The sequence below is a fragment of the Oryctolagus cuniculus genome, chromosome 6 (genome assembly GCF_051225735.1).
Source record: "Oryctolagus cuniculus isolate XC-2025 breed Fujian yellow rabbit chromosome 6, ASM5122573v1, whole genome shotgun sequence".
Taxonomy (NCBI): domain Eukaryota; kingdom Metazoa; phylum Chordata; class Mammalia; order Lagomorpha; family Leporidae; genus Oryctolagus; species Oryctolagus cuniculus.
Window position 1 is genome coordinate 138,245,386 of NC_142872.1, and position 27,093 is coordinate 138,272,478.

Below are 27,093 nucleotides of genomic sequence, written 5' to 3' on the forward strand. Positions count from 1 at the left end.
AGTCTCTGTTTTCTCAGGGCAGAAGCTACACTAACTCAATCACCATGTCTGTTTTGATATTGTCCTGAAAATAAAGTAACAGGAAGAGTGGATGACAACGGGAAAGAGTTAGGCATAAAGGTCACCTAACAATGATGAATTATAAAATGATGTTTCTTTCTCTTCAACATTATCTGCCTTTTATGCCTAATTTTTCTAAGAGGACTCCATAAAACGATTCTGAACATGTACGTGTTTGGAACTTCAGTGATTAAAAAGCAAAAGTCAATGGGATAAAACTTTAATTAATTTTTTTACACATTTTTCAGAAATATACTTTACCTTGACAGGCAGGGACGGGCGCATCCCATGCATGGTACCCATAGGAAGACTTCCTGCACACAGCACTGCTTTTCCCAACAAGTCGGAATCCTCGATCGCAGGCCCAACGGACCACACTATTCAGCTGCCCACCTGTCTGACTGATGATGTATCCATGGGGCGGGGATTCTGGTGTACTACAGTAGAAAGCTTTTAAAAAAGGAAAAGTCATTGTTTAACTAGTGAATCAGAAATTATTTATTACCCAAAGTTATAAACTCTACAGTGAGTCTTAATACTTAAAATCAGATCAACTTTAATTTATGTGAACATCGCATTGCTTTTTAATCCCTTTAAAAATAAGCTACATACATAACTTTTAGACAAAAAAAAAAAAAAACTATCTGGTCTTTTACTTTATTGTCACTGTAGAAAGATGTCTTGTGAATTGAAATATATTTTCCTAATACCCTGGAGGTTCAAAAGCCCTACAAATATTTTACAGAATTTTTGAAACAGCATTCCCCTTGATTTGAAGGCCCTAAATGTCACAGTCTTAATAGCAATATTTTAGAGTCTATTGTTTACATGTCACTTTGAAGTTATCTCCAGACACCTATATCATGTTAGGTCATGCTTTTCATTTTGGTTGATGTCTAAAATAAGCCCTCATACTCCATAATCCTCTTTCTCCATCTAGGAAAGAGTTTCCATTCTGTCAAGAGTGCTTACATATGGTGATAAAAATTGTCAATAAAACTTTTTTTTTTCATGTCTTGAAACCTGAAATGTCAAGAGATAATGTCAAATCGCTTTTTCATATATATGTAGTTTATGACTATTAAACCTGGCAGGTTCCGTTTACCCTTTGATACTTCAATGTATTCAGATGAGAAAAAGAAAATTCGAGGGATAAACAGTGAGAAATATATTGGACTTAGAATATATAGGTCAAAGCTTACTTTTTCTAAAGAAAAAATATGTATTTAATATGTCAATGAGTTTGAGGGAGCCAAAATGTTTTATCATTATATTTATATGATATGACTGATGTAATGATAAAGATTGATGTAAATTAGTAAATCTAATGCATCCAATTCTTTAATTTCAAAAATTTTCTTTTTTATGATAATCAAAATATATTATGTGGTAATTTTAAAAGTTTTTTGTTGGTAAATCTTTATTAAAAAGACATTTTCAATATTGAAATAGAAGAAGCATAGTTTAAGTATGAAAATATTGTTATTAATGTGGCATATATTTCATCTTTTTAAACATTTCCCCATTGACTGCACAATAACTCTTTTAATAAAAACCCCTGTAGGATAAAACATGAATATGGATTTGTAGCATGCTTTCATTCATGTTACTACTAATATACAAATAATGAATTATTAATAAATTAAAATGAAGTTATCTCATAGTTTTTATATTATGCTAGATAAAATTACATATTTATACATTCTATTTATATTTGCAAATTTACAGAAATGAGTGAAATTTGAGAGTACACTTTTAAAACAGAATTGAAGACTATTTTATCTATGCCCAAGATCATGTCAGAGTTGTTTCTAAAACATTTAAAAATTTCAATTTGAATGGATTAGCGGTGACCCATAGGCTTGAGAAGCATGGTTTGAATACCATGAAAAAGAGAGTTATTTGTTTTGAAGCATTCTGCTATTGAACTTGTACCTATGCTTCTGTCATTATATAAAATGGCAATAAAGCAAAGGAACATAACCTTCATATAGTGAAAAAGTTCTTATGCATATACACAGCAAGAAAACCACTGGCTCATTATGGGTAGACCTTATACACAGTAAAGTATAAAGTATATAGATAGCACTGCGTCATCTTAATATTAAAAAGAATTTTCAGCTCACATCTTTCTAAATACTACTCAATGGAATGCAGCAATGGTAAACCAATGACTTCTAAACTGATGGCTTTAAATTGATGTTCATTATCTCTCTTTAAATATTTAACATATATTAGCAAGTATCATAAAAGATGGATTTTAAGTAAAATAAATATTATACCATGGTATGGTTATCTTTTTTTTAAACTTTTCAGTCAAAATACTGGAAATAGGTCAAGTAATACAGTTGGGCAATGCTATTAACATTTTCTGAGAATTCAAGAGAAAAAAATCTATGAAAACATGCATTAAAATTTCAGTTTAATTTTTAAAAAATATTTATTTATGTTAAAGTCAGAGTTACAGAGAGAGGGAGAGACAGATGGATAAAGAGAGAGAAATATTCCATCTGCTGGTTCACTCCCCAGAAGGCTGCAATGGCCAATCCTGGGTCAGGCCAAAGCCAGAAGCCAGGAGCTTCATCCGGGTCTCTGGAGCCCAGTGACTGGGGCCATCCTCTGTTGCTTTCCCAGTCATATCAGCAGGGAACTCAATGGGAAGTGGAGCAACCAGGATGCCAGCATTTAAGGCAGTGCCTTTACCCATTAAGCCACAATGTTGTTCTCTCACTTTAATTTATACTAACTTTATCTAAAGTGTATAAATATCTAAAATGATTCCTATCTTTAGTAAAACATGAAGTTTGTGATTTATTACATTACAATATAAAAATCGAGGCATTGATATTTACTAAATTGTTCAAAAACATCAATGGGAGAGCTGTGATTTTGATGTATGTCTATTTGAATAGCATCCATGCCTTTACTTAGAACCATGTTGAAGACACTGGTGAGATCTGTACAGAGACTGTAGGGATTGCATACCTATATATCTTATCCGGAATCCTTTTTTGTTATTGCCGTGATCTGCTGACCATTGAAGAAACACTTCATGACCATTGCTTGTTATATTAAAGGCAGACGAATAATCTCCACTGAGGGAAACAAGCACTGGACTTTGAATATTTGGTCCTTCAAGAAGAAAACAGTACGATTTAGACAGAGAGGAATAACTATATTTTCATTTATCCTTACTGTTTTATATTATTAAAGTAGTACCAAACATAGTTAACTTTCCCAACAACCAATCTACCTCATCAGCAGTAACTGAAAACATAACACAAAATGTCTCTTTAAACATTTTAATTACTTAGCTATAGTATCCATAATTTGTAAAATAATAGGCAACCTAACTAACGTTTTTATATACATTACTGGTAAATTTAAGGTTGATACCTCAAAAAAAATCTATAAAATAAAATCTCATAAGTAGTTGTTTATACCAAACATCTACACATGTAATTAGAGCATTGAGAATGAATTTATGAGTATCCAGTAAATATAACCCATGGTTACCATCATACACCTGAAGAACATCAAATTCCTTTTCTGTCTGGAAGAATTCTACAAACATGCTGATATTATAACCCTTTTCAACTGAAATACTCCATGCACACATTTGAAGATTTGGGTAACTATCAGGATATCCAGGGCTTAATATGACTCCTGTAGAATCCAGTCGTAATTCATTGGCAGGGCAGAGCACTGTCAAAGAAAGATAACATTAAATACTGCTAGAGCTTAGGACCTAAGTGAAAACTGCATTTTAAAATCTGGGTACTCTGTTTTCACATTTGATAACTATAAAGAATATGATAGCTTGAATTATGTGTTAGAAAAGACAACTTGAGCTAATCTTGGCATTCAGAAAATAGAGGAATGATCTACCAATGTGCAATTATTGATTTCCTTCTTTATTATATGGAAGATGCACTACTGTTCTGGACAATAAATAAATAGAATAGAAGGCACTTTCCCTTCTACTTCCTCACATCCTTTCCCATCTATTCCTTGTGTAGCATTCTCCCGCCTTTGCCTCTGTTATTCATATCTTTGCCCTGTCCTTTCTTTCCTATGTTGTTACTCACTTTTTTTGTTTCCTAAAGCTTTCAACTCACTCAGATATGTGGGGCCTTAAAGGAAATTGTGTCCCCTCAGAGTATTCACTTCAAAGCCATTTTTGATCACAGGGATGTGCTTAAGTCATGAGGATATAAAAGAATTCTGGGTCACCAGAAAAGTTCCCGTTCAGTTTTTTGTGCTATCTGCTGGCCATAAAAGTGGTCCAAAGACAAGCTTCTCTTCCTGGATAACAATAGCTCGGTTAGATAATTTGTTATATATTGGCAAAAAAAAATGGCCTAACAGCTCTAAAGTACAATTAACCTTAATTGTTGGCACTGATAGCATTATGTATGAGAGCAAAGAATACAAATATCTTCTTAAACTTGGATTTGCAGTAAGAGTTTGACTAATTTTATCAAGGTCATTTTACTCAGATGATGCCATTTTAGATTTTTTCTTAAAAGATGTGAAGTTACATGGTGTGGAAGAAGTATTGAAATTCCTTAGTGTGTCCCACGTTATGCAGAAGTAGAGTTTGTGATGAACAGGATTTGGTTCAAGGAAGAATTTTATTTTTCAGACAAGCAAAAGTGGCTATGGCTCCATGTCTTATGTGTATCATTGCTAAAGAGGTTTTAAACTTAGGTTGAATCATTTTTTTGAATATTCTTATTGGGATATTTATGCAATTGGAAAAATGTGTAAACTAGATAACTTTTGATAATTTTTTGAATTAGAAATATATCTCTTGTCATTTTCTAATTCAGCTACTATACAAAACCACTTATTCTGGTATTAGATAGCATTATATCTCCAAACAATTACAGTATCACATTAAAAAGAACAATTTTAAATATTTGTCAGTTTTTATTTTCTATTGCAGACAGAATAAGACGTGCAGTGCAATTACTAATCTATAGGAAACTTGGATTTGGAAACAAGACATTGGGAGTCTGGAAAATGAAGAATTATGAATACAGCACTGTAATCTGTAGAGTTTTATTCATTTTCATTAAAAATATATTTTAATAGTGATCCAGAAAAAAACAGAGTCTTGCTTTGCAAGATTACAATATGTTTTTTAAATTGGGGACTAAAATGAAGACTTGCTATATATATATATATGGTTATTCATTTTTCCTGAGTTAGTCCAAGTATTATCCCAGGTATAATTTCCTAAGAGGTGGAAACCATCTTCTTCAGTTACTTATCTAGATGTCTGAATATTATTTTTATATCATCCCCTTGGATAGAGAATAGACTCACATGAAAAAAATAGTTAAATGATGACAACAGCATATCGAGAAGTGATAGACTTCAACATGTCCAACCCACTTCAAGATGTTCTAATAGCAATAAGACCATGAGAAATTCTCACACTGGAGTTGGTTTATACCTTCAAACCCGTCTTTGCTACTGAAAAAGCCTCCTGTGAAAACCCTTTCATCTTCTTGTATGGATTCCAATTGCACAGCATGTTTAGAATTAGAAGAAATTTTTGTTTTAAGCGTCTGACAATAGTTAAGATACTATACAGTAAGCATATTTATATATCCTCAGGGAAAAAAAAAACATGAAGGAAGTACTCCAAGAAAATCTGAGACAGGATAATCAAACACCATTATGATTAGTTTGGGGTATTAGGAACTTTTCTGACACTAAAACTACACAAATAACAACAGATGAGTCCTGAAAATCACATCAGTTCATCATGAGAAGTCTGTGCTCCACTGTATTTTCCTTATGTCTACATTAATACATCTGCCACTTGGACTAATTTTTTTATAGCATTGTCCCACCAAAATAAGTTTTCAGAGGTCAGTGGAAAGTTATGGCTAAGGAAAAATGTCTCCATGAAACATTCCCCAACTCACAAATAATTAAATAATATGATTCTACAGTTTCAGTCTATTTCCTAAACTGTATCGCTACCACCTGCCCAGCTACCAAATCCCCATCTTATAATGCCATCACAGCAAGAGCCACTTAAAACTTCAGAATTTTTGTTTGTCTTTTCCTTAGACCATGTATTAACACATACTTAATGAAGTTGAATGAATTTAGTGGTTAGGTTAGTATAAAAACTGTTTGCAAATAAATGTAATGAACATTGGCATGTTTATCTAAAGTGATATTTTTCTCCAACTCCATTCCCACCTCTCAAAGAAAAGTAACTTTAAAAAGTTGAACTGACTTCAAGCTAAATTAGAAATATTAAATCTTTTGAAGAAGCAAAACTGTTTAAAATCAAAACTATGGAATAATATAATGAAAAATATCACAGATGAGTTATATATCTTACAATATTCTTTCTCATTAAATATTTCATATTGAAATGAAATAGTCTCTTCTCAATTTGCTAATACTGGGATATAAAAACAAATATTTAAGATATAAATGATCATAAGAAGATGTACCTTGACAAACTGGAGGTGCTCCATCCATCTGGAGTCGCTCTCCTAACCTGCATGTCAGAATTGCATTACCAACCAATGTAAACCCTGGAAGACACTGATATCTAATAATATCACCTATAAAAAAAACAGGGCAGGAAGGATTTCAGATAAGCAACAATGTTATGGTAAAATGAGTAGATATTTATTTTATTTTTAAAATTTTTATTAATAGAAAGGTAACAAATTTCATGTATTTCATAGATACAATTCTAAGAAGATAACCAACCCTGCCTACTTTTCTCTTTTCCTTAAACCCACCTTATTTCCTATCTTTTTTGTTCTTTAATTTTTGAGATAATTTCTTTTGGTATTTCATATATATATATATTTCTGAGAGCATAATGATACTTCCCACCATACCCTCCCTACCTCCCTCACTCCTACCCTCTTTACTTCTTTTTTTTCCTTTACAATGACATACTTTAAATATTCTTTATAATCACAAGCTTAACTGCCCACTAAATAAGTAATTCAACAAGTAGTAATAGATATTTAATTGTAAGTGCAGAGTATTTTTCTCTTTACCATTTTCAACCAGTATAAAAATTTTATTGATTATTGGCAGAGATGATACACATATATTGAACAAGCAGTACTTAATAGACTTTGACCAATGAGAACTGAAGGCAAAAATAAACTATGTGTCCAACTGTTCTGGTATATGGTAGTTGGACATAAGAAATAGTTAAATGAAATAATTTGGTTTGTGTAGCAACATATCAAGTAGTCAGGCAACTCTTTAATATTGTTCTTATATTTATATTTCATTTTCATTAGCCAATGACAGTTTCTTTACATGCCTCAACCTAAGAAATTAAAATCATTATGGTAAAATTTTCTGTTTTAACAATGTGTCTTAATTTCTTACATGATTTTTTAAACTGTGAGACATGATCTGACAGGAACTTCCAACTCAGTTTTAAAGGGACCTTATTCTCTATCAAGCATTTTCCAGGACATGGAAATGAAATATGCCTTTCAACACAGCCTAAATATCCATTCTACCAAGTCAGATGTTTGCCTGAATTCAAAGAACAGAAATTAGAACTATGGGTCAGAAACCAGTAACATAATTTGGGAAGAGCCACCAGGACACAGTTATATGACTCGAATTCCAACAGTTTCCTAATTGTGTACTGTGTGATAAGAGAATTCATTCTTCCTACTTAATATTTCCTTTTCTCTTTTAAATGTTCTTCCATCGTAATAATTCTAAACAATTCCTATCAACCCAGGGAAAGAGGTCTAAGCACAGGCTGCCACTCTTCTTGGTTTTTGTTTCTTTTAAAGCAAAAGGCTCTGCTAACAGTATATTTTCTTGAAATTAATTCAACAGACTTTACCTATTTCAAATTCATCATCTTCTGTCAGAATTTCAGCATTGGGCACTGGTGGTGGAGGCTGGCATACTCTTAGTTGATAGGCTACAAAAATAGATAATATGTTTATTTCCTTTCTGCATAGCTATATATACTCACATATGCAAAAAAGAAAAATATGCAAGATTTTATAAGACTAAAAATAAACATATAACTTATTAAGACTAAATTATATCATTTTAAAATATACTAAAATATTGAGGGGAAAATAGCACGTTCTTTAGATGGCAAAATATTTTCCCATGGTAAGAATTCTTATCTTTTTACTACTATATCGCACCCTCATTCTAATCCCTCTGATTAGCTAGTTCATAACATCTTGTTTTTTTTCCTCCTTGGTATGATTACAGTTTGGGACTTTGCATTTATGTTTGCTTACTTGTTCAATGCCTATCTTTCACAAGTTTCATTACAGATTTAACTGCAGCTAGCAAAGTGAATGACATATGAATTGACTGCAAATACACACTCAAGGTAATAAGCACTTACATTAACTCAATCCTCACCCAAAATCTTTATTATTTAATTGATGAATTATCCTCATTTTGTATCATAGAAAACTGTTTAAGAGTTAAGATTTTGTCCAAACTGCATACCTACAATGTGGCAAAGCTGGTACTGAATTTAGATAGTCTCACTCCAGAATCTTACCTCACTGTGCTGCACTACTACATTTTGTAGGTAACTTTGTTGAATTTCATGTTTCTAACTATCTTATCACTTAAACAGGTTATTCTATCAGGAGATTAATAGTTGGTATAATTTAAAAGCCACTCTAGAAAAGTATCAATGTATCCAAGAATGATGGCCAGTTAGTACCATATCATATCTGAAATCAATAACAATTATTTGCTTGAATAAACCCTTGTTTTTTCTAGGATGCCTTTAAAATGTAATATACTTGTAAAAATTTTATTTATCTATTTTTGAGAGAGAGAGAGACATAGAGAAAACATCTGGTAGTGCACCACCAAAATGCCTGCACTGCCTGAAGATGTACCAGGCCTCAGCTGGAACTGGGAACTCAATCAAAGTTTCCCACATGGGTGACAGGAATCAAATTGTTTGAGCCATCACTGCTGCCTCCCAGAGACACTATGGAGATTTCCTAAAAAGCTAAAAGTATAACTTCCATATGATTTAGCAACACCACTGCTGGGTATTTATTGAAAAAACTGAAATTGTATTTAAGAGTTATCTGCCACCACACATATTGTAGCACTGTTCACAATATCCAAGATATAGGATCAACAAGGTACACATTATTAGAAGAATGAATAAAAATAAGATATATATGAACATTATGCAACCATAAAAGTAATAATATATTTGCAACAAAATGAATGGAACTAGAAGACATTATGTTATGTGAAATAAGCCAAACACAGAAAGCCAAATACCACATTTATCCTCATACACGGAAATTAAAAAAAAAAAAAAAAACAACCAAAAAACTCAATTTTAACACAGAATGCTGGCTATAGCATATAGGAGGGGCTAGGAAGGAGAGACAGTTTTGAAATTGGATACCAAACCAGAGTTAAATTTAAGGAATAAATCCTAATGTTAAACAGTATAGCAAGAAGATTATAGTTCATGATATCCTAGCATATATAATATGAACAGAGAAGCAAGAAGCTCCGAGCCTTCAATATTAATTAGGAGAGGTACCCCATAGACATATACAAGTACTGTTACCAAAGTTTTTACAAAAACAGTAAATATGACCTTCTTTAGTTCTAAGGGTAATCATGAGCAAAAGATCATTTCGTATGGAGGAAAAAAAATTGAAAATAAATTCAGCAAAGGAATAAATCATTGATTTTATCATCACCTAACAAAGAGCAATTTAAAGGTTATTGGCTAATAAACTTCCAGTTTACTAAGGACAGAGAGAATTTTTCAAAATAAAAATGAATAGTGCTGGCGCCATGGCTCAATAGGCTAATTCTCCACCCTGCGGCTCCAGCACACCGGGTTCTAGTCCTGGTCGGGGTGCCAGATTCTTTCCCGGTTGCCCCTCTTCCAGGCCAGCTCTCTGCTGTGGCCAGGGAGTGCAGTGGAGGATGGCCCAAGTGCTTGGGCCCTGCACCCCATGGGAGACCAGGATAAGTACCTGGCTCCTGGCTTCGGATCAGCACGGTGCGCCCACTGCAGCGTGCCAGCCGTGGCGGCCATTGGAGGGTGAACCAATGGCAAAAGGAAGACCTTTCTCTCTGTCTCTCTCTCTCTCACTATCCACTCTGCCTGTCAAAAAAAAAAAAAAAAAAAAAAAAAAAGAATAGTGATGAATCAAGGATAATTTATTTCAGTTGCCTTCTGCAGATTACTATCATTTCAAACATCTACAGTCTAGTACTTTAGCCTGCTTATAAAAGCACTTGGTTTGCAGAAATGTCAATATTCAAGAAAAGCTTTGCCCTACACAAAGGCTTACCAGAGCATAAAGAAGCCCAGGGAAGGAACCTATAACCTTAATTTTTGAGGAAAAGCCTTGTAGACTGTAAATAGGGATTTAAATTCTTTTCCATGAACTTAGAACTTAAAAAAATAAAGAATAAGTACAAAGGTAAAAAGGTATTGTAAGAAACAGCCAAAAACGAAGAGAAAAGAGAGGAAAATTCAGAGACCCCCTAAGCAGAGAAATCCTAGTGAGTTTATGCTTTAGAGAATATTTTATCTAACCTTAATGTAGAATATAGTCAGTTCAGAAATTAGAGAAATATAGAAATAGCCACATGTGTATTGTTTTCATTTGTATTTGGCTGGAAAGTTATTTTTAATCTTCATGCTAATCACAATTTGTTGTATTATTTTTAAAGAAGAAGCATCTTTATCTTTACGTGGAACCCGTGACTGCTGTTATCAGTGGAATGTGCTTAGTGATCCTGATAACTCATTTGCAGAGTCACCAGGCTAGAGGTAGTAAAGCTTTATTAATGAGGAGTACGAGGCTTAGAGATATTATCTTACTTTTCCAAGACCATATAGAGCTGTGAACTAAAGTCTGCCTTATTCTTCGTTATTTTCCATCATCATTAATTTCATCAACTGTGTCCCTAGAAGCTAGGGGATCACTGTACTGCCATAGAGCATCTGGGATTTATGCCCTTACATTCCACTTCTACTTCAATAACAGCATCGTATATTGATCAATTTTATAAACTTCAATTCTGAGCAATTTTTTCTTTGAGTAAACTTTCTACAACTTCTTCTCAGTGATTTCACTAATTCTTTTCAAAATTTTCTAAAAATTTTATTTTTTATTTTTATTTCTAAAAATTTTTGAGATAATACATTTTTAATTCATAGTCAATAGCTTAATGTATCACCAAATTTGTCCAATAAACAAAAAGTAAAAACATCATATTTCAGCAGGAATATAGGCAAATGCTATAGACAATAATCAAATGAAAAGATGTAAATTTCAGTCATACATTTTACATTTTAAAATAGTTTTTAACAAGTCAATAATTAGATCCATTAGCTATGCATATAATTCAACAATAATTTGCTAAGTAATAGACAGAATGTAGAATTCCTAAGAAATAGTCTAAATTTATAATGTTCCCTAAGATGATGCTCAGTTGTAAAACTGCAAATGGAGATGAAACAGAAGCAAATGTGGGTCGGGAGGAACTAGTGGACATAATCTAAGAAGCATTTCCATGAGATGTTTTTCAGAGTTGGGCTATGCAATTTTTAATTTAAAAGAATGAGCAGGGGATAATGATTTGAAGCCTCTTCATGTTTTTCTTTTGACACTTATAAAGTACTACAAATTGCTAAATTTTAAGCACCTTTCAATAATTGCTTTTACTCTTCATCAATTTCTTTTAGCTAATTCTTTAATAGAACTAGGACTTTCCAGTGTCTTTCATTCTTTCTGCCAGATCTCAATCTAGACCACTGTCATGTCATACCTGGTATACTTAGTTTAAAAGTGTCTCCAAAAACTAATGTATTTACTGGAATTTCAGAATGTTATTTGAAATAGGGCTGTTGCAGATGGAATTAGCTAAATTGAAGTCATATTAAATTAAGGTGGATCCTTAATCCAATATGACTAGTGTCCCTATAAAAAAGAAGCTAAAAGCCCCTGAAACAGATACATAGGGAAGACAGCCATGTGTTAAGGGAGACAGAAATTATGGTAATTCATCTAAAAGCTAAGGAATACTTAAGATTGTTACCCGTCACCACAAATAGGACAGGGAAAGGAAGCATCGTCACCTAGAGCATTGGAGTAGGGAGGAACGATACTGCCAATATGTCAATACACTGACTGCAGATGTCTAGCCTCCAGAATTGTAAAAGAATAAATTTCTCTTATTTTAAACTACACTGGATTATTAACTGGCTTACTTTCCGTGCCTCTCTTTCATAAAACATACACACTGGTAAAGTGGTAGAAGAGAATCAAGACAGTGTTTATGTGGAATTCAGTATGAGTAAAGGATTCTGTGAGATATTCAATATGGCTCTTTTGTTAATCAACAAAATGCTTCATGAAAAGTGTCTCAGCGGTCGGCGCTATGGCTCATTGGGTATAACCACCGACTGCAGGGCCAGCATCCCTTATGGCCGCTGGTTCAAGTCCTGGCTGTGCCACTTCTGATCCAGCTCTCTGCTATGGCCTGGGAAAGCAGTAGAATATAGACCAAGTCCTTGGGCCCCTGCACCAGCATAGGAGACCTGGAAGAAGCTCCTGGATTCAGATCGGCACAGCTCCCACCATTGTGGCCCACTGGGGAGTGAACCAATGGATGGAAGACCTCTCTCTCTACCTCTCCTCTCTCCGTGTAACTCTAACTTTCATGTAAATAAATAAATCTTTAAAAAAAGAAAGAAAGTGTATCAGTTATGATGCTTGTATCCCAGATTGGAACACTGATTCAATTCCCAGCTTGGGCTCCTAACTCCAGCTTTCTGACAGCACAGATACTGGAAGGTAGCAGATGGCTAACTGAGCCCTCAGCACCCAATTGGGAGACTGAGCTTCAGCCCAGAGCCAGTGGATGAGAGCCATTCCTCTTTTAGCTTTGCTGTCTCTTTGCTTCTCAAATAAAAACATTTTTAGAGGATATATAAGCATATTTATCTTACAAAATGGGATACACATTTTAGAATGGTTGAATTTTTTGCCAAGTTCACAGAGGCAGAATTTTAACCAAGTTCTGATTGAAAATTAAGATATATTTTCCACATTTACAGACAAATAAACCTGGTTTGGAATATTCTCTTGATGCTTCCACTTTCCTATTATCAATTCACAGTGGCTTTTCCTAGCCTACAAGTTAAATTTATAATCTTAGATAAAGGAGCCTCATTCCATAAATTCTCACTAATTCATAAAATTAGATGTCTGCTACACTCCAGAAAAAAAAAAAAAACTTTCTAAGGTCTCTTGTATTGTCTATATTAATTCTCTACCACATCCATTAATTTTTGGCAATCTTGTTAGTCTGAAAATTGGCTATTCAGCATTTAGATTTTTACTGCTTCAATTGTGTAATCCTTATATTTTCCTGCATTAGGCCTTGTTTCATTTGTCATTTATGTAGGGACATTTTATACATATATACGTTTCTTTTTATACCTGACACGATTCATTTGGTTGTTTCTGAGATAAATTAGTGTTGACCTCCTAGAACCCACTGAACCCCATAGGGTTCTGAGAATGTAATGATGAATAAAGTACATACAATCCTATCAGTATACACACAAAGAGTTGGTGAGAAAAATATTAATTAAATACTTTCAAAACCAGTTGAAGGAAGGGATATGTAGTGTGTGTGTGTGTATGTGTGTGTCCACATGTGCATGAGTGAGAGAGGGAGAAGGAAAGCAAGAGAGAAGGAGATAGAGAGGGAGAGTGTTAGAGAGAGAGGTCTTGAGCACAGTAAAACTAGCAAAGAAATTCAGAGTGGACAGTAATAGAGCTCTGGGTCAAGCGAAAAGGAATAAGGAAGAGCTAAAACAAGGCTACTTCAAACACGAATCTAGAGACTGCACCCAGCATTTTGTTTATTTTAATCTGAGACCAATGGGAAGTATTCGAAAAAGTTCAAGATTGGGAATAATGTGGTCAGAGTTTTACTTTAAAAAATCATCCTGGCTATGGTAGAAGAAAACATAAAAACTGGAAAGGGAGAGGAGGAGATGCCTCAGAGATTAATAAAGAATCTATACTAGAGTGAGTGGTAAACAATTGTTGATTACTTCTAAAAAACAGCATTCCCAGATGAATTACAAGTTTAAAAAAGTGAGAGAGAGAGAGAGAGAGAGAGAGAAAGAGAGAGAGAGAGAGAAAGGTCTTCCTTCCATTGGTTCACTCCCCAAATGGTCGCTATGGCTGGTGCTGTGCCGATCCAAAGTCAGGAGCCAGGTACCTCCTCCTGGTCTCCCATGCAGGTGCAGGGCCCAAGGATTTGGGCCATCCTCTACTGCCTTCCTGGGCCACAGCAGAGAGCTAGACTGGAAGAGTAGCAACTGGGACTAAGACTCTGCTTCAGTTTTCTCATCTGTATAATATATAAAACTAAGATTGAGGAGTGGGAGTTTGGTGCAGTAAAGCCATCTCCTGGGATAGTTACACTTCATACCAGAATGCCTGGGTTCAGGTTCTGATCTGTTTCAGCTTACTACTAACATACAGGCTGGGAGGCAGCAAGTGCTGGCTCAGGTAGCTAGGTCCATGCAACCTACAGGGGAGTCCTGTCTGAATTCTGGCCTCTTGGCTTCAGAGTAGCCCAATCCCAACTTTTGCAAGCATTTGAGGAGTGAACCAGCAAATGGGAGATCCTTCAATCTTTCTTTCTGGCTGTCTGAATTTCAAATAGATAGTAAAAAATTAAAGAGAAAAAGTTATTTTAATAAATTAAAACTATTTTAAAGCATGTAGAATAGGTTGAAGCACATATAATTATTTAAAAGGAAGAGTACGTTCTCTGTTTGGCATATATTAACATCATTATGGCTGCAATACTGACTCTTATGTCCCTGCCTATAAATGCCAAATTTCAAGTGACTCCATTTTTCTAACAAATACAATGCCATTTAAAGTATACACACGATTTCCTGAAATATTTCCAACTATTCATGTTGTTTATATTCTGATTTTACTGGGGTGTACTTTGAAAATGCTGAGATTCTTATTGTTTTGTATTGACATATATTATACTGTAATATAAAATGCATAATTTCAGCAATACTTACGACAGTCTATAGTCAGGTACCATATAAGTGATATATAACTGGGTTCTCAAAATAATCAGCACAATGTTTTGGAAATCATACTCAAAACTAGATAATAACTAATTGAACTGACAATATATTTTCTTATACAAAATACATGCTTTAATTACTTTGGAAGAAAATAAACAAATATGGTACAAATAAATCAAATATTATATGGGTTAGACTCATAGACTGAATTTTAAGTCACCTTATATGTCATCTAGCCTAATCTCTTTTTGTTTGGGGTGAAGGGAAGAAAGTTATCTAGAGTAGTAAAATGAGGTAGACAAAGTCACACACTCATTTACTAGCAGAACTGAAACTACTAAGTGATATAAATTATGTCATCTACATTTTCCATAGTGTGAACATATATTTTAGTTCACATTTTTATGGGTTATTCTATTTAGAAACAGTTTTGCAGTAGTGGCCTTCAAAAGAAAAGCTGTGCAAGATAGATGTTTATAATTTTAAAATAAACATTTGATTTAAATCCATGTTTTCTTTAGAAGAATCATTTGATTTGTCATGTCACTTATTATTGAACAACTAAATGAAGGCATAATACTCTACATGTCAGTATCTTTGGGACTTGGCCATTTGAATAGTGTCCTATTTTTGTTTAAATGTACATCAATATCTTGTTACTGATACAACACATTTGCTTCTTGAAAATGCTTTAGGATTTGTTTCTGGCAATATTTTTTTGGCTATTTTTGTTTTCCTATTTTATTTGCAATGAAACATCCAACACATTTCCAAAAAAGAATGCTGCGTTTATCTATTTCTATTCAACTGAGCTATTAAAGGGTTCTTCAAAAAGAAAAAACAGAACACTGGCAAATTGCCATTCCCTTTCCAAACCAAAAAAGTACAAATGCATAACCTTTTTGTTAAATGAAAACACAGTATTCCTCGCAATAGACAAAAATACCATTCTATATTCCCTTACAAATTCTAAGCTTTATAAAAGCCCCCACCAACTTCAGTGGTGACCCACATTTCTTCAAATATGATAATATCATGACTAGGGAAAGATATGGGGGAGGAAAGCAGTGCTAATTATATATTCAGTTATATAATTTGGATATATTATTTCAAAAGTTATCTAAAATAAGTTCAAGCATTTCCAATTGAAAGAATTTAAACAAACACAACTCAAGTTCTAATGAACTGGGAAAATAATAAACAATTATTTCCATTTTGCAGAGAATCTGCTGGTGAGTTGACATGAACTATAGAGGTAAATTACATTGGAGCTGTGCTTATATCACTTGCAAACATCACTTTGTTCCATTAACATTTTATAATCATTTTATAATCAATATTTTATAATCAATCTGTTTTATGACTGTATAAGGGAAAATATTAGAAATCAGGAACAATTGCTCATGCTAAGATTTAAAGGTGAGAGAAACAAAGTCCATCATAAGAAATGGATCCACAAGAAGGCATTCTTGGTATTTCCCTAAAAAAAATGGATAATAAAAGATATTAGGAAAGTTCCTGAATCAGCAGAGGGAAATTCCAATATCCATTGCATGAATTGACTTCCTTGATGCTAAGTGAAGGTATCCTGTCTTAGTACTGAGCCCATTAGAATCTGAAAAGTAATGTGCACATTAATAGATTACAGAGAACTTATGGATGACAGTTTGTCATCAGTCTCTTCTGTTCTCTACTGCAGTTTGGTTTGCTTTTGCTGTAAAGAAACATGCTACAGTTTTACTACAGTTATACTTTAAAACATATTTAATTACTTATTTTGAAAGTCAAAATTACAGAGAGATATCCTCCATCCACTGCTTCGCTCCCAAGATGACTACAATAGCCAGCACTGGGCCAAGCTGAAGCCAGGAACGAGGAGCTTCGTTGGGGCATCCCACATTCATGGAAGGGGGCCAGGCATTTAGACCATCATCTGCTGCCTTCTCAGACTATTATCAGGGAGCTGGATCACAAATGGAGTAACTGGACACAAACCAGCACCCGTATGGGATGCCAGCATCTCAGGCAGCAGCTTTACCGCCTAAATGACAACGCTGGCCTCTATGGCTATCTTTATTGTACTTTAGACTAATATATTGACTATGTTGAGAAGGAAAAAAAGGGTTATTTGTATTTTCTGTCAGTTTGGCACTGATAGGCATAGTCTTCTGTTGAACATGAACAATTTCTCAAGTCTTAATAGGCAAGATAAACATTTGGCCTTGTTGGAACAAGACAAAAACAAGACCTTTCTATAATCATAATTAAAGAACCAAGAACACTACACAAACCATGAAAATGACTAAGAATGAAACACAATTGCTAATATGAGTGAACACTGCTTCTGTACTAATTATGTACATGTGTTCCATTCTGTCCATATTCTAGAAAAACAGTATTGAGACTTCCAGTCACAGAGCTGCTCCAACAGTCTGACATCACTCAGTCCAGAAGAAAACCTTTTTTTCTTTTTTCCCAAAACCAACCACATTGTCTAAACCCTGTAACAAGCCTTTCCCAAAGCCTCTTGCTGAGATGGCGGTTTCTCTTTTGCTGTGTAGTCTCACAAGTCAATAAAACCAATTTTGCTTAACAAAAAGCTCTGTTCCTTTTTTTTTTTTTTTTTGATACCAGAGACAGGAACATACTGTATTCAATAAAATATCATACTTTATCCGTGGACCTCACACATGATAACAGCAAAGCGTCAAGATATAGGAAGCAATTTCGACATGACTTTTAGTGGATTGTAAAAATAGTCATTGAATAGCACTATCTTTCCCTCATAACAGTTTAACCAATTTGGTTTTTTTTTTTTAGCTCCACCACTTCAATTTACACACACACATCCACACACACACACCCCATTCTATGATGTCCAAACCACCCAATCACTCTGAACACAAACAGTGAAATTCTTTATGAACTAAGGGATCCAGCTATTAAAATACAAAAGGAAGTCTTTAGTTATATGAGGCAATTATGATTTGTATTTTGTATAAAATGTGTCCTTATATCTGAAGCTGTTTCTTTCAGGATGAGACACTGTAGAGTTAAATATACTTATTCTCAACCACAAAATGTATTGTAAAGATAACATAGCCTGTAAAAGATGACCTGGAAAGCATTACAACATTTTTATATATATTTCTCCAAAGTAATGAGTAATTATGTAACCAATTCACCTTTAACAGAAATGACAATAATGGATGTCAACTTGTAAATCATATTGTAGCAGCACCTGTTTCACTCTGGAGGAAGCATTCCAAGGTCCCCAGTGGATGGCTGAAGTCACCAACATCACCAACACCTTTATTATAAGGGGACTTCAAAAGTTTGTGGAAAATGCAACTAAAAGATACATTTATTCTGGTGCAAAGAATTTCATGCAGAGTTTTTTTCATATTACACATTTTCCATGAACTTATTGAAGATCCCTCATAATGTTGTTTTTTCCGATAATTATATACCTATTTACAGTTTAATTTATAAATTAGGCATTACTAATAAATAAAAATTAACAATATTAACTAATAATAAAATAAAACAATGATAACAAAATACTGTAATAACAGTTATTTAAAACTTAGTTGGTTATTCCTAGAATTTTCCACTTAATATTTTTGGACAGCAGCTCATGGCAGATACTTGAAACTATGAAAGTGAAACCATGGATAAGGGAGGCACTACTGTATGCTCATTAAGAAAACCTATGATAAGCAAGTTGAGTTTCTCTAAAACTCTAATGCTAGAAAAGAAGAGTCATATAACAGACTTAAACCTCTTAAAATGACAATTTCTATTTTAAATTGATTAGTATAGATTCTAACTATACTCAAGTCTTCAGGTTATTTTGGTTGGCATAAGTTGGAAGGCCATAAAACTAACTTTATAATGGCATAATGGCTAAGTATAATAACTTTATACTGTATACTTTTAAAGGATCACACAAAATTTTGATAAATCTACCAAGTATTATTGTTAGCTCATAGGTTCTGGAAAAGAGAAACACTAAGAAGTCTGAAGTTCCAAGTTGTAATTAGGCATCTTCTGGAGATTGAGCTGACTGATCATCTCACTATGAAAGAAGAAATCATTTTTGCTGAATTTTAAAAGAAAAATTAAGATTTTATACCATTAAATATAATATAGTCATGATATAACATATGCTTAGGATATTGCCTGTCAGTAAGTAGGCAATACACTTTAGTCATTGTACTGCTGTCTTCATTTTTACAAAGAGTTCTTTTTTGTAGTTGGGCAGATATATTTTGAATTCTGGCCGGCCCTTCTATATATTAGTTCTCTGGATTTGTGCAGAGCACCTATCTTTCCATTCAGTTGTTCTATTATTGGAAAAGAGATAATGACATCTACTTTATATGGTATCACGAACATTTGCAAGGATACATGGAAATCACATAATCCGGTGCCAAGTATTTTGAGCCTCAGTAAATGGTAGCAGTGCGTATTACACAAAGTCATCACCTGATAAAACATGCAATTAAAAGAGATTTTGTGTAATTTACTTTTAAGAGGTCATTGATTAGGATTCAGTACTATTATTATTTATTATAAGCCAATGCAATCTTGATTCCACAGCAGATATGAAGAAAATTCACCCTTATTTCAGAGATTTACAATTACAGCATTATAGTGACAAAAATATTTCCTCAAAATGAAGAAGAAATATGATATCTGAGGTAAATGCCTCAACATTTATGCCTGTCCTATTTTTCATTGCACAGAACTTTCATTTTGCAAAGCTTTTTATGAATGTTATTCTTGATCATGAAAGGTTTTATGAAAGTGATGTTTTATAACAGATGGCTGGCTGGATCTCATAAAGTCAGGGTACAGAAAAAAAACCACATTTTTTCTTTCCAAGTGTATTAATATACAAATAAAGCTTAAATGGTCAATGTGACCTTAAGAAAGTAAATAAAAAGACTCAACTGTCAAATTTATAAAATAAATACACAAATCTTCTCACTTCTCACTTACAGGGCAATGTATAACAGAAGAAGCTATTAAATCAACAAGAAATTTTAAAGAAAACTGAGTGAGGGAGTAAACCATCCTAAAGTTAGATATGCACAATCAGTTTAAAATAAGTGGTAAATAATTATCTACTTGGCTTAATTCTCAAAAAGTATGGCATGGCTTAGCCAACCTTTTATCATTTTGAAAGCTTATTTTGGAATTGAGCTATTGCTACTAAATTTGGGCCAGGTATGTGATAATATATTTTAATTTTAATAATTGCATTTAATTGCATTAATATCAATTTGACAGGAGAGATTTTTGTTATTGCTTTTGTGAAGGTGGATACATATACCTATACTCATTCTAAGTCAATTTTTAAAAAAGGTATCTCTAGCACGGTTCAAATAAACACCTTTATATAAAGATCTGAATGCACATTTCCCACTATAAAACTAAAATATACTAAATTTATAGTAAAATTATAAAAGGAGTAAAAGATGAAATGTGTTCTGTCTCTTCAAAAAAGCACTCACCATTATTAAACTCATAAGGCTACAAAACAACATTCCATACCATAATTAAGATAAAATGAGTAAATACGATCATAGAAAAGATGGTATTGAGCACTATGAATTCAAATTGTCAAGAAGTAAGGGAAATAGGACTTAATCTAAGGACACTGAAATAACTGAAGATGAGGAAGTTACCAATAGTATTAACAAGGAGCTGACTTTATGATTTAGGAATGGAAGCTCAGGAGGCAATGAGAAAACCAACTTCACTGGAGTTGAGTAGGGACCAGGCAGTAAGATTCAGTGAACTTGATTACAGAGATTACAGAGTGGCTTTAAATTTGGCTTAGTTGGCTTTATGCATTCTTACAAATGAAGGTAAGGATCTAAGCAGATCAGCAACACAGTCATCTTTTGGGATTAGAAGAATGTAAAGTTATCAGTAAATTCTTAACATAAATGCTAGCTGCATCCTCAAACTTCAAGTTTATTTTAATTTTTGTGTAAAATTCTCAGAGCTATTGGTTCAAATATTACATTTCAATAGGCCCTAGAAAATAATTCAAAGTATAAAACAACAATAAAAATAAATGCTCTAAATGAAAATATAACAAATGAGATGATATATGGTAAGGATGCATCTATTGAAAAATGTAGTCTGTTAGGCACTATGTTAACTCTATATTATCTATTATCTTCAATTATGACATCATCAGTTTAATGCTGATAATAGTGATGATGACAGTATTTCTCACTTGAACTAAACAAAATTGTCAATATTCAGCACTTTTTGCCCAACAAGGTCATAGGATTGAATCTAACATATGCCAACGATGGGAATAAATTCTGAACATCCAATATGTCATCTAATTCTTTCAGCAGCAGTACCAGGTGGGTTCACAATGAGGGAAGATGAGACAGAAGGTCACCATGTCTAGGATCAACTGGAAAAATAACTGAATATTTGATCTGCTTCATTCTTAAGGCAGTTTATATCATACATATCTCAAAAAAAAAAACAATGAAAAAGTCAAAGAAACATATTTTTGGAGTGGTAATATGTGCATACATTCACAGACATGATTGTAAATATGCATTCATATTTTGTAAGTATGTATTCATACATTCTGTTATCCACGTATTCTCTGTAAAACTACACACACACATACTACTGTCCCTTCCTCTGATAATATTTCCCCTTTGAAATGTCTCCTAAATTTCATGAGAATATTATACTCATTATAGGGTTATGTGATGGTTATTTATAGTCCATCAATGAATATTCCCTTCTTTATGACTTATTTAGGCAAGATGCAATATGATACAAATTTAGGCATGGATCCACAAAGAGAGAAAATGTACATAATATAATTCACCAATTAATTTATCTTTCGTCTTCATTGACTATTGGTCTCTGGATTATGATTATAAAAGTAATAATGTTATTCTAACAGCCTAGATATGTATGTACTTGTTGCTAGCATCAATGATCAATTCAGTATAAAGAAAAATGAGTTACTAAAGAAATAGCAGTCTAAAATAAATGTTCTAATCTAACGCCCCATTTTCTAACTGGCAGTGCCAGAGTACATCTGCAGCTCTGTTGCCCATGTGCATGATGATGAGGACATTATTTATATACCCTCTAGCTGGTTCATAACTACTAAGGTCAAGCAATTCAAATATTTTATGGTCAATTCTCCTGCTATTTTCAACTTACTGTATTTTAAATTCCTTTGAACACAATATAATTGACTTACCATATGTTCATTGAATAAGAGCTTTTTATAGCAAATATTTTAATACATCGTGTTAAAAAGGGGGAAAATGAAGCTGTATAGAAATTAATGGACAAAAAATGCCCTCCACATTTTCATAGATTTTATAAATGCGTTTTAGTAGATTACAGATTCTATGAAATATTTATGTACTTGCCTGACAAAGTTACATGAGACAGAATGTGTTTCAATGACTGTGGCCAGAGCATTAAAAAGGATTTAATCATTAAAAATAAACATTATTATTTATAATTACATGAAATCAATTTGAAATAAAAATTTGTAAATGAAACAATCTCTGTAGTACTCTCTGAATGTCTTCTCAAAGGTTAACATTAAGACAGCACTAGAAACAATTTTATACAAATAGAATTGATCCTCTTCATAAATTATTCTACAGAATAAAAGCTATAAACTTAATGATCTATTATAGACACTTAAAATATAATATTCTAGAATAGATACAGTTTAGAAACAAGGGTAGAAATGAATGAGTAATGTAATTCAAAGCATAAAGATATTTGATGCTAATTTTAGAAAGATTCACAGCAGGTTGAATAGATTAAACATTTTGCATAGAAAAAGTCTGTTGATGCCTCAAAATTACATGCAATAAAAATATGAACAGCTGGCTCTCTTTTATTGGTTTCCATGCAAAAGTGATTATTTTCCACTAGGTAATTACTGATTGATTTATTTCTCATATCCATTTGCTCACATTTTAATGTTTCTAACTACTTAGCAGAGGTCATCCTTTGCAAGTAAATGCATTTGAAATGCTACAGTCACACTGATGATAAATGAGTCAAATTTTAATACTTTTTAAATCATTGCTTAAATATATACTGCATTCAATTTTTCCAGGGCAATTAAAACAAATAAAATAGAAACTCATAGATAATACCAACCATGATAACTGAGCACAAAAAAGCCACTTGTGGTGAAATCACTGTGGAATTTGATTAGAATCTGATTTGAAGTGCTGTAGACAGATTCCAGTGCAGTATTACCACTGAATTGACCGATCTGAGGTGAGTTTTGGTCTGGTCCATCCCTATTACGTAGGGGTCGGGAAAGAGGAAAGATTGAAATTGATGTTTTTAGAGATTTTTACACCAAATTTAATGAAAGTATTGCACTTATATACTTTTATAATATATAAATAATAAATGCAAATAGATGAAATGGCCAAGAATGATAAATCAGATGGGTATTTTATATCTGTATAGCTGATAATATACTATGACATAAAATGTAAACATAGATCACACTTTTACATAAATGAAATATACCCATATTAGATTTAATGAACAAATTGTCTTTGGCTTTGATCAAGATTCATTCTGTTAAATGTTCTCAAATGAGGTTTGTCCTTACATTTTCTTCAGCAAGTATCTGGAGAATTACAGACTGTTCACATTAGAAAAATTTTCAAAATTTATAAAATAATTTAATTGAACTGTAATTTATTAATTCAGACATTTTCTTCATATTTTAAAATGAAGATATTTAAATAAACAAGATAAAATACAAAGATTTTCAAAAAGTTAATGGAAATTATATATTAAGAAAAACTCGAGACTGGATTTCAAACTTTTTTCATCATAATAAGCATGTTTTAATTTCATTTTCCATTAATACTTTATAACATTTTGATAATAATTATTATATTAAATGCTACATTAATTCTCTTATATTGTGCCAGTTTTTGTAAATGAGAACTTTCTTCTTGTAAACTTACTTGACTAATTCACTGTTTTAGCATGTTAACTTAATAACAATTTGAAATTTTTTTTTTCATTTCAGAAGATTTTGCTCTACAATGTTTAGTAACTTCATGGGGTATTTAGGCCAAAACCTGTTCCTCCTGTTTGTCTCCTTCTGCAGTACATATACTGTCACTTAGTTACTCCACTCCAAAAATCATATGGAAATTTATAACATGATTTGGCATATTTTCTTTCCTACATTTTTTCAGTGTCATATACAGTTGAATCAACCATTAACAATGGTCCTGGCTTACCATACAGTAATAAAATCATAGATTGGTTCAGTTTGAAGGACAGTAAAATTGATGTAGATTCCATTCCCAGGAGGCACTCTTACAAGCCAAAAACAATCTTGAAAGTTTGGATATTCATCAGGATAACCAGGAGAATAAATGGTGCCATTCATTGCAGTTATATTCCCACCACAGAGAGCTGAAGAAAAAAAAGTCAAAAAATGTGAAAAATAATTACAATATACTGATGATAAAGAAAATAACAAAGGCCTTATAACTCTTAAGTAGTATGAAATACATCTGGGTTCTGTTTTTACCTCAGTTGATATATAAAATAAAGTTGATAATGAATCCCAAAATACAATCAACTTTGATTTATTTTTCCATATGAGGTATGTCACCTAGTCTTTATTTTTTATTACCACCAGATTTACAAATTACATGGTCTTCGCTTTATTCAAATATTTTATATCAATGCAAATATTGTTTACCCTTTATCTAACGTAGAGATAGGAGAGAGAGAGAGAAAGAGAGAGAGAGAGAAAGAGAGAGAGAAAGAGAGAGATCCTTATAAAAGGATCCAAGCCCTTTTTATTTAAAAGCATTTCATAGAGGAAAGAAACTCCAAATTCAGTAGCAGTATCTGGATTAGTTATTATATAAAAATGAGTAGTAACTACATAAGCATATGTGTGTATGAGTGTGTGTGTGTGTGTGTGTGTGTGTGCAACTCCTGACTCGTACAGAAATGTAAGAGGAGCTCTAAAGTATTAAATATGTTTTCTCCCCGAGTGGAAAGGGTTAAGATTCCTGCCAATAATAATAAAAATCAGCTATCCATTATGTAGATCTAGGATTCATTTTTTAAAAACAGTATCTCAGCTGAGAGAGAGATAGAGAGAGAGACTCTATATTCCCAGTAGGAAGCATACCAATGGAAAAGCTTCAAAACAAGAGTTATTAATCATAATGATGTCATTTAAAAAATAGCTTCAAGTTAACATACCTTCACACCTTGGAAGTGGATGATTCCAATTACGACTGACTCCATGAAGGCATGTGAGAGCTGAATTTCCAATTAATGTGTATCCTGGGAAACATTCAAATGAAATGGTTTGACCCACAGTAAAATCATTGCCAATTACAAAACCATTTCGAAATGGGCGTGGATCAGGACAACTTTGCAACTGATAGGCTGGAAAAAGAAGAAAAGAAAGATGTTTTTGCCTTCTGAATTGCAGAAATCACAGGTAGACATTATTTGAACTTCCAAATAGATGAGGTGTTACTTGTACTTAGCTGTAACTAGTAATCCTTGTTATAATAAATGATGTCAATCACAGTTTGATATGATTTTCTTCTCATGCAACAATTTTCATATTTGCAACATTACTACTATTCATAAAAATGCATCTGGTCTCTTCATACACTTGTGTAGCTTATTTAAATTAGAAATTCTAATGGGAATGTAAATTCCTCTTGTAGTCAGAATTTTCATCAAATATACGCTGATTTCCTTACTTGAATGAAATTGCTTCCTTGCTATTTTGCAAGTACAAAAAATAAGCCCAATTCTTAATCTTTTTACATGTTTTACCAATTGTTCTCTAAAAGAAACAAACCATTATTTCCCTCTGTTGAGGTTCTCCAAAAAGTCATTTAGTAAAATAATGTACTAAGAAAACATATCTTATAATATAAAATAAACATCTTAATTCAGTTATTGTGATATTTTTGGCATTACAGTATAAATGCCTATTTATTTTTTCTATTGCTTATGTGGTTCTACATGATATATGATATCAAATCTTTGCTTGATGTGCTTATCATTATATTCCAAAGCCTTGACCAATTGCCTTTCATATAGTTAGGTATTTAGTAAACATTGTTAAGTGAATTTTGAACCTATGAACAGGATGCATATTCATATAAATATTTGAAATGTTATAATTAAGAAGCTCAAAATTGTATATGAATTAATACAATATAATTTATAGTAGTTAAAGGGTTTTTTCCTATAAAGATTTTTTTTTTATTTGAAAGAGCTACAGAGAGAGAGGGAGAGACAGATCTTCCATTCACTGATTCAATCCCCAAATGGCTACAACTGCCAGAGTTGGGCCAGTCCAAAGCCAGGAGCCCAGAGCTTCCTCTGGGTATTCATTGTGGGTCCAGGGGCCCAAGCACTTGGGCCATCTTCTGCTGCTTTCCCAGGTGTATTAGCTTGGAGCTGGATTGGAAGTGGAGCAGCAGGGACTTGAACCCGCCCCGTATAGGATGTGAACACCACAGACAATGGCTTTACCTGATATGTCACAGTGCTACCCGCAAAGACAACTTTCTTAAAAAAAAAAATTTTATTTTTATTATTTGAAAGACAGAGTTAAGAGAAAGGTATAGACAGAAAGAGAAAGGTCCTCCATCTGCCTGTTTACTCCTCAGATGGCTGCAAAGGCTGTAGCTGAGCCAATCCAAAGCCAGGAGCCGGGCACTTCCTCCGGGTCCCTGCCATGGGCACTATGGCCAAAGGATCCCTATAATCCTCCACTGCTTTCTCAGGCACACCAGCAGGAAGCTGGATCAGAAGTGTAGCAGCTGGAACTCGAACCAGCGTCTATATGGGATGCT

At 33.1% G+C, this 27,093-nt stretch overlaps 1 protein-coding gene across 3 annotated transcripts in view; it reads right to left on the reverse strand.

Annotated features, from left to right (window-relative positions):
* CSMD3 (CUB and Sushi multiple domains 3) overlaps positions 1-27,093 on the reverse strand; it is a 1,281,859-nt gene that overhangs the window by 76,982 nt on the left and 1,177,784 nt on the right. For all 3 annotated transcript variants that reach the window (XM_051844770.3, XM_051844772.3, XM_051844771.3), the window contains 8 exons: positions 25,472-25,660; positions 24,487-24,664; positions 23,372-23,517; positions 7,925-8,005; positions 6,543-6,656; positions 3,577-3,765; positions 3,046-3,192; positions 322-510 (listed from right to left, as the gene is read on the reverse strand). In XM_051844770.3, coding sequence (XP_051700730.2) covers positions 322-510; positions 3,046-3,192; positions 3,577-3,765; positions 6,543-6,656; positions 7,925-8,005; positions 23,372-23,517; positions 24,487-24,664; positions 25,472-25,660 — 1,233 coding nt within the window. The remainder of the gene's footprint in view (positions 1-321; positions 511-3,045; positions 3,193-3,576; positions 3,766-6,542; positions 6,657-7,924; positions 8,006-23,371; positions 23,518-24,486; positions 24,665-25,471; positions 25,661-27,093) is intronic.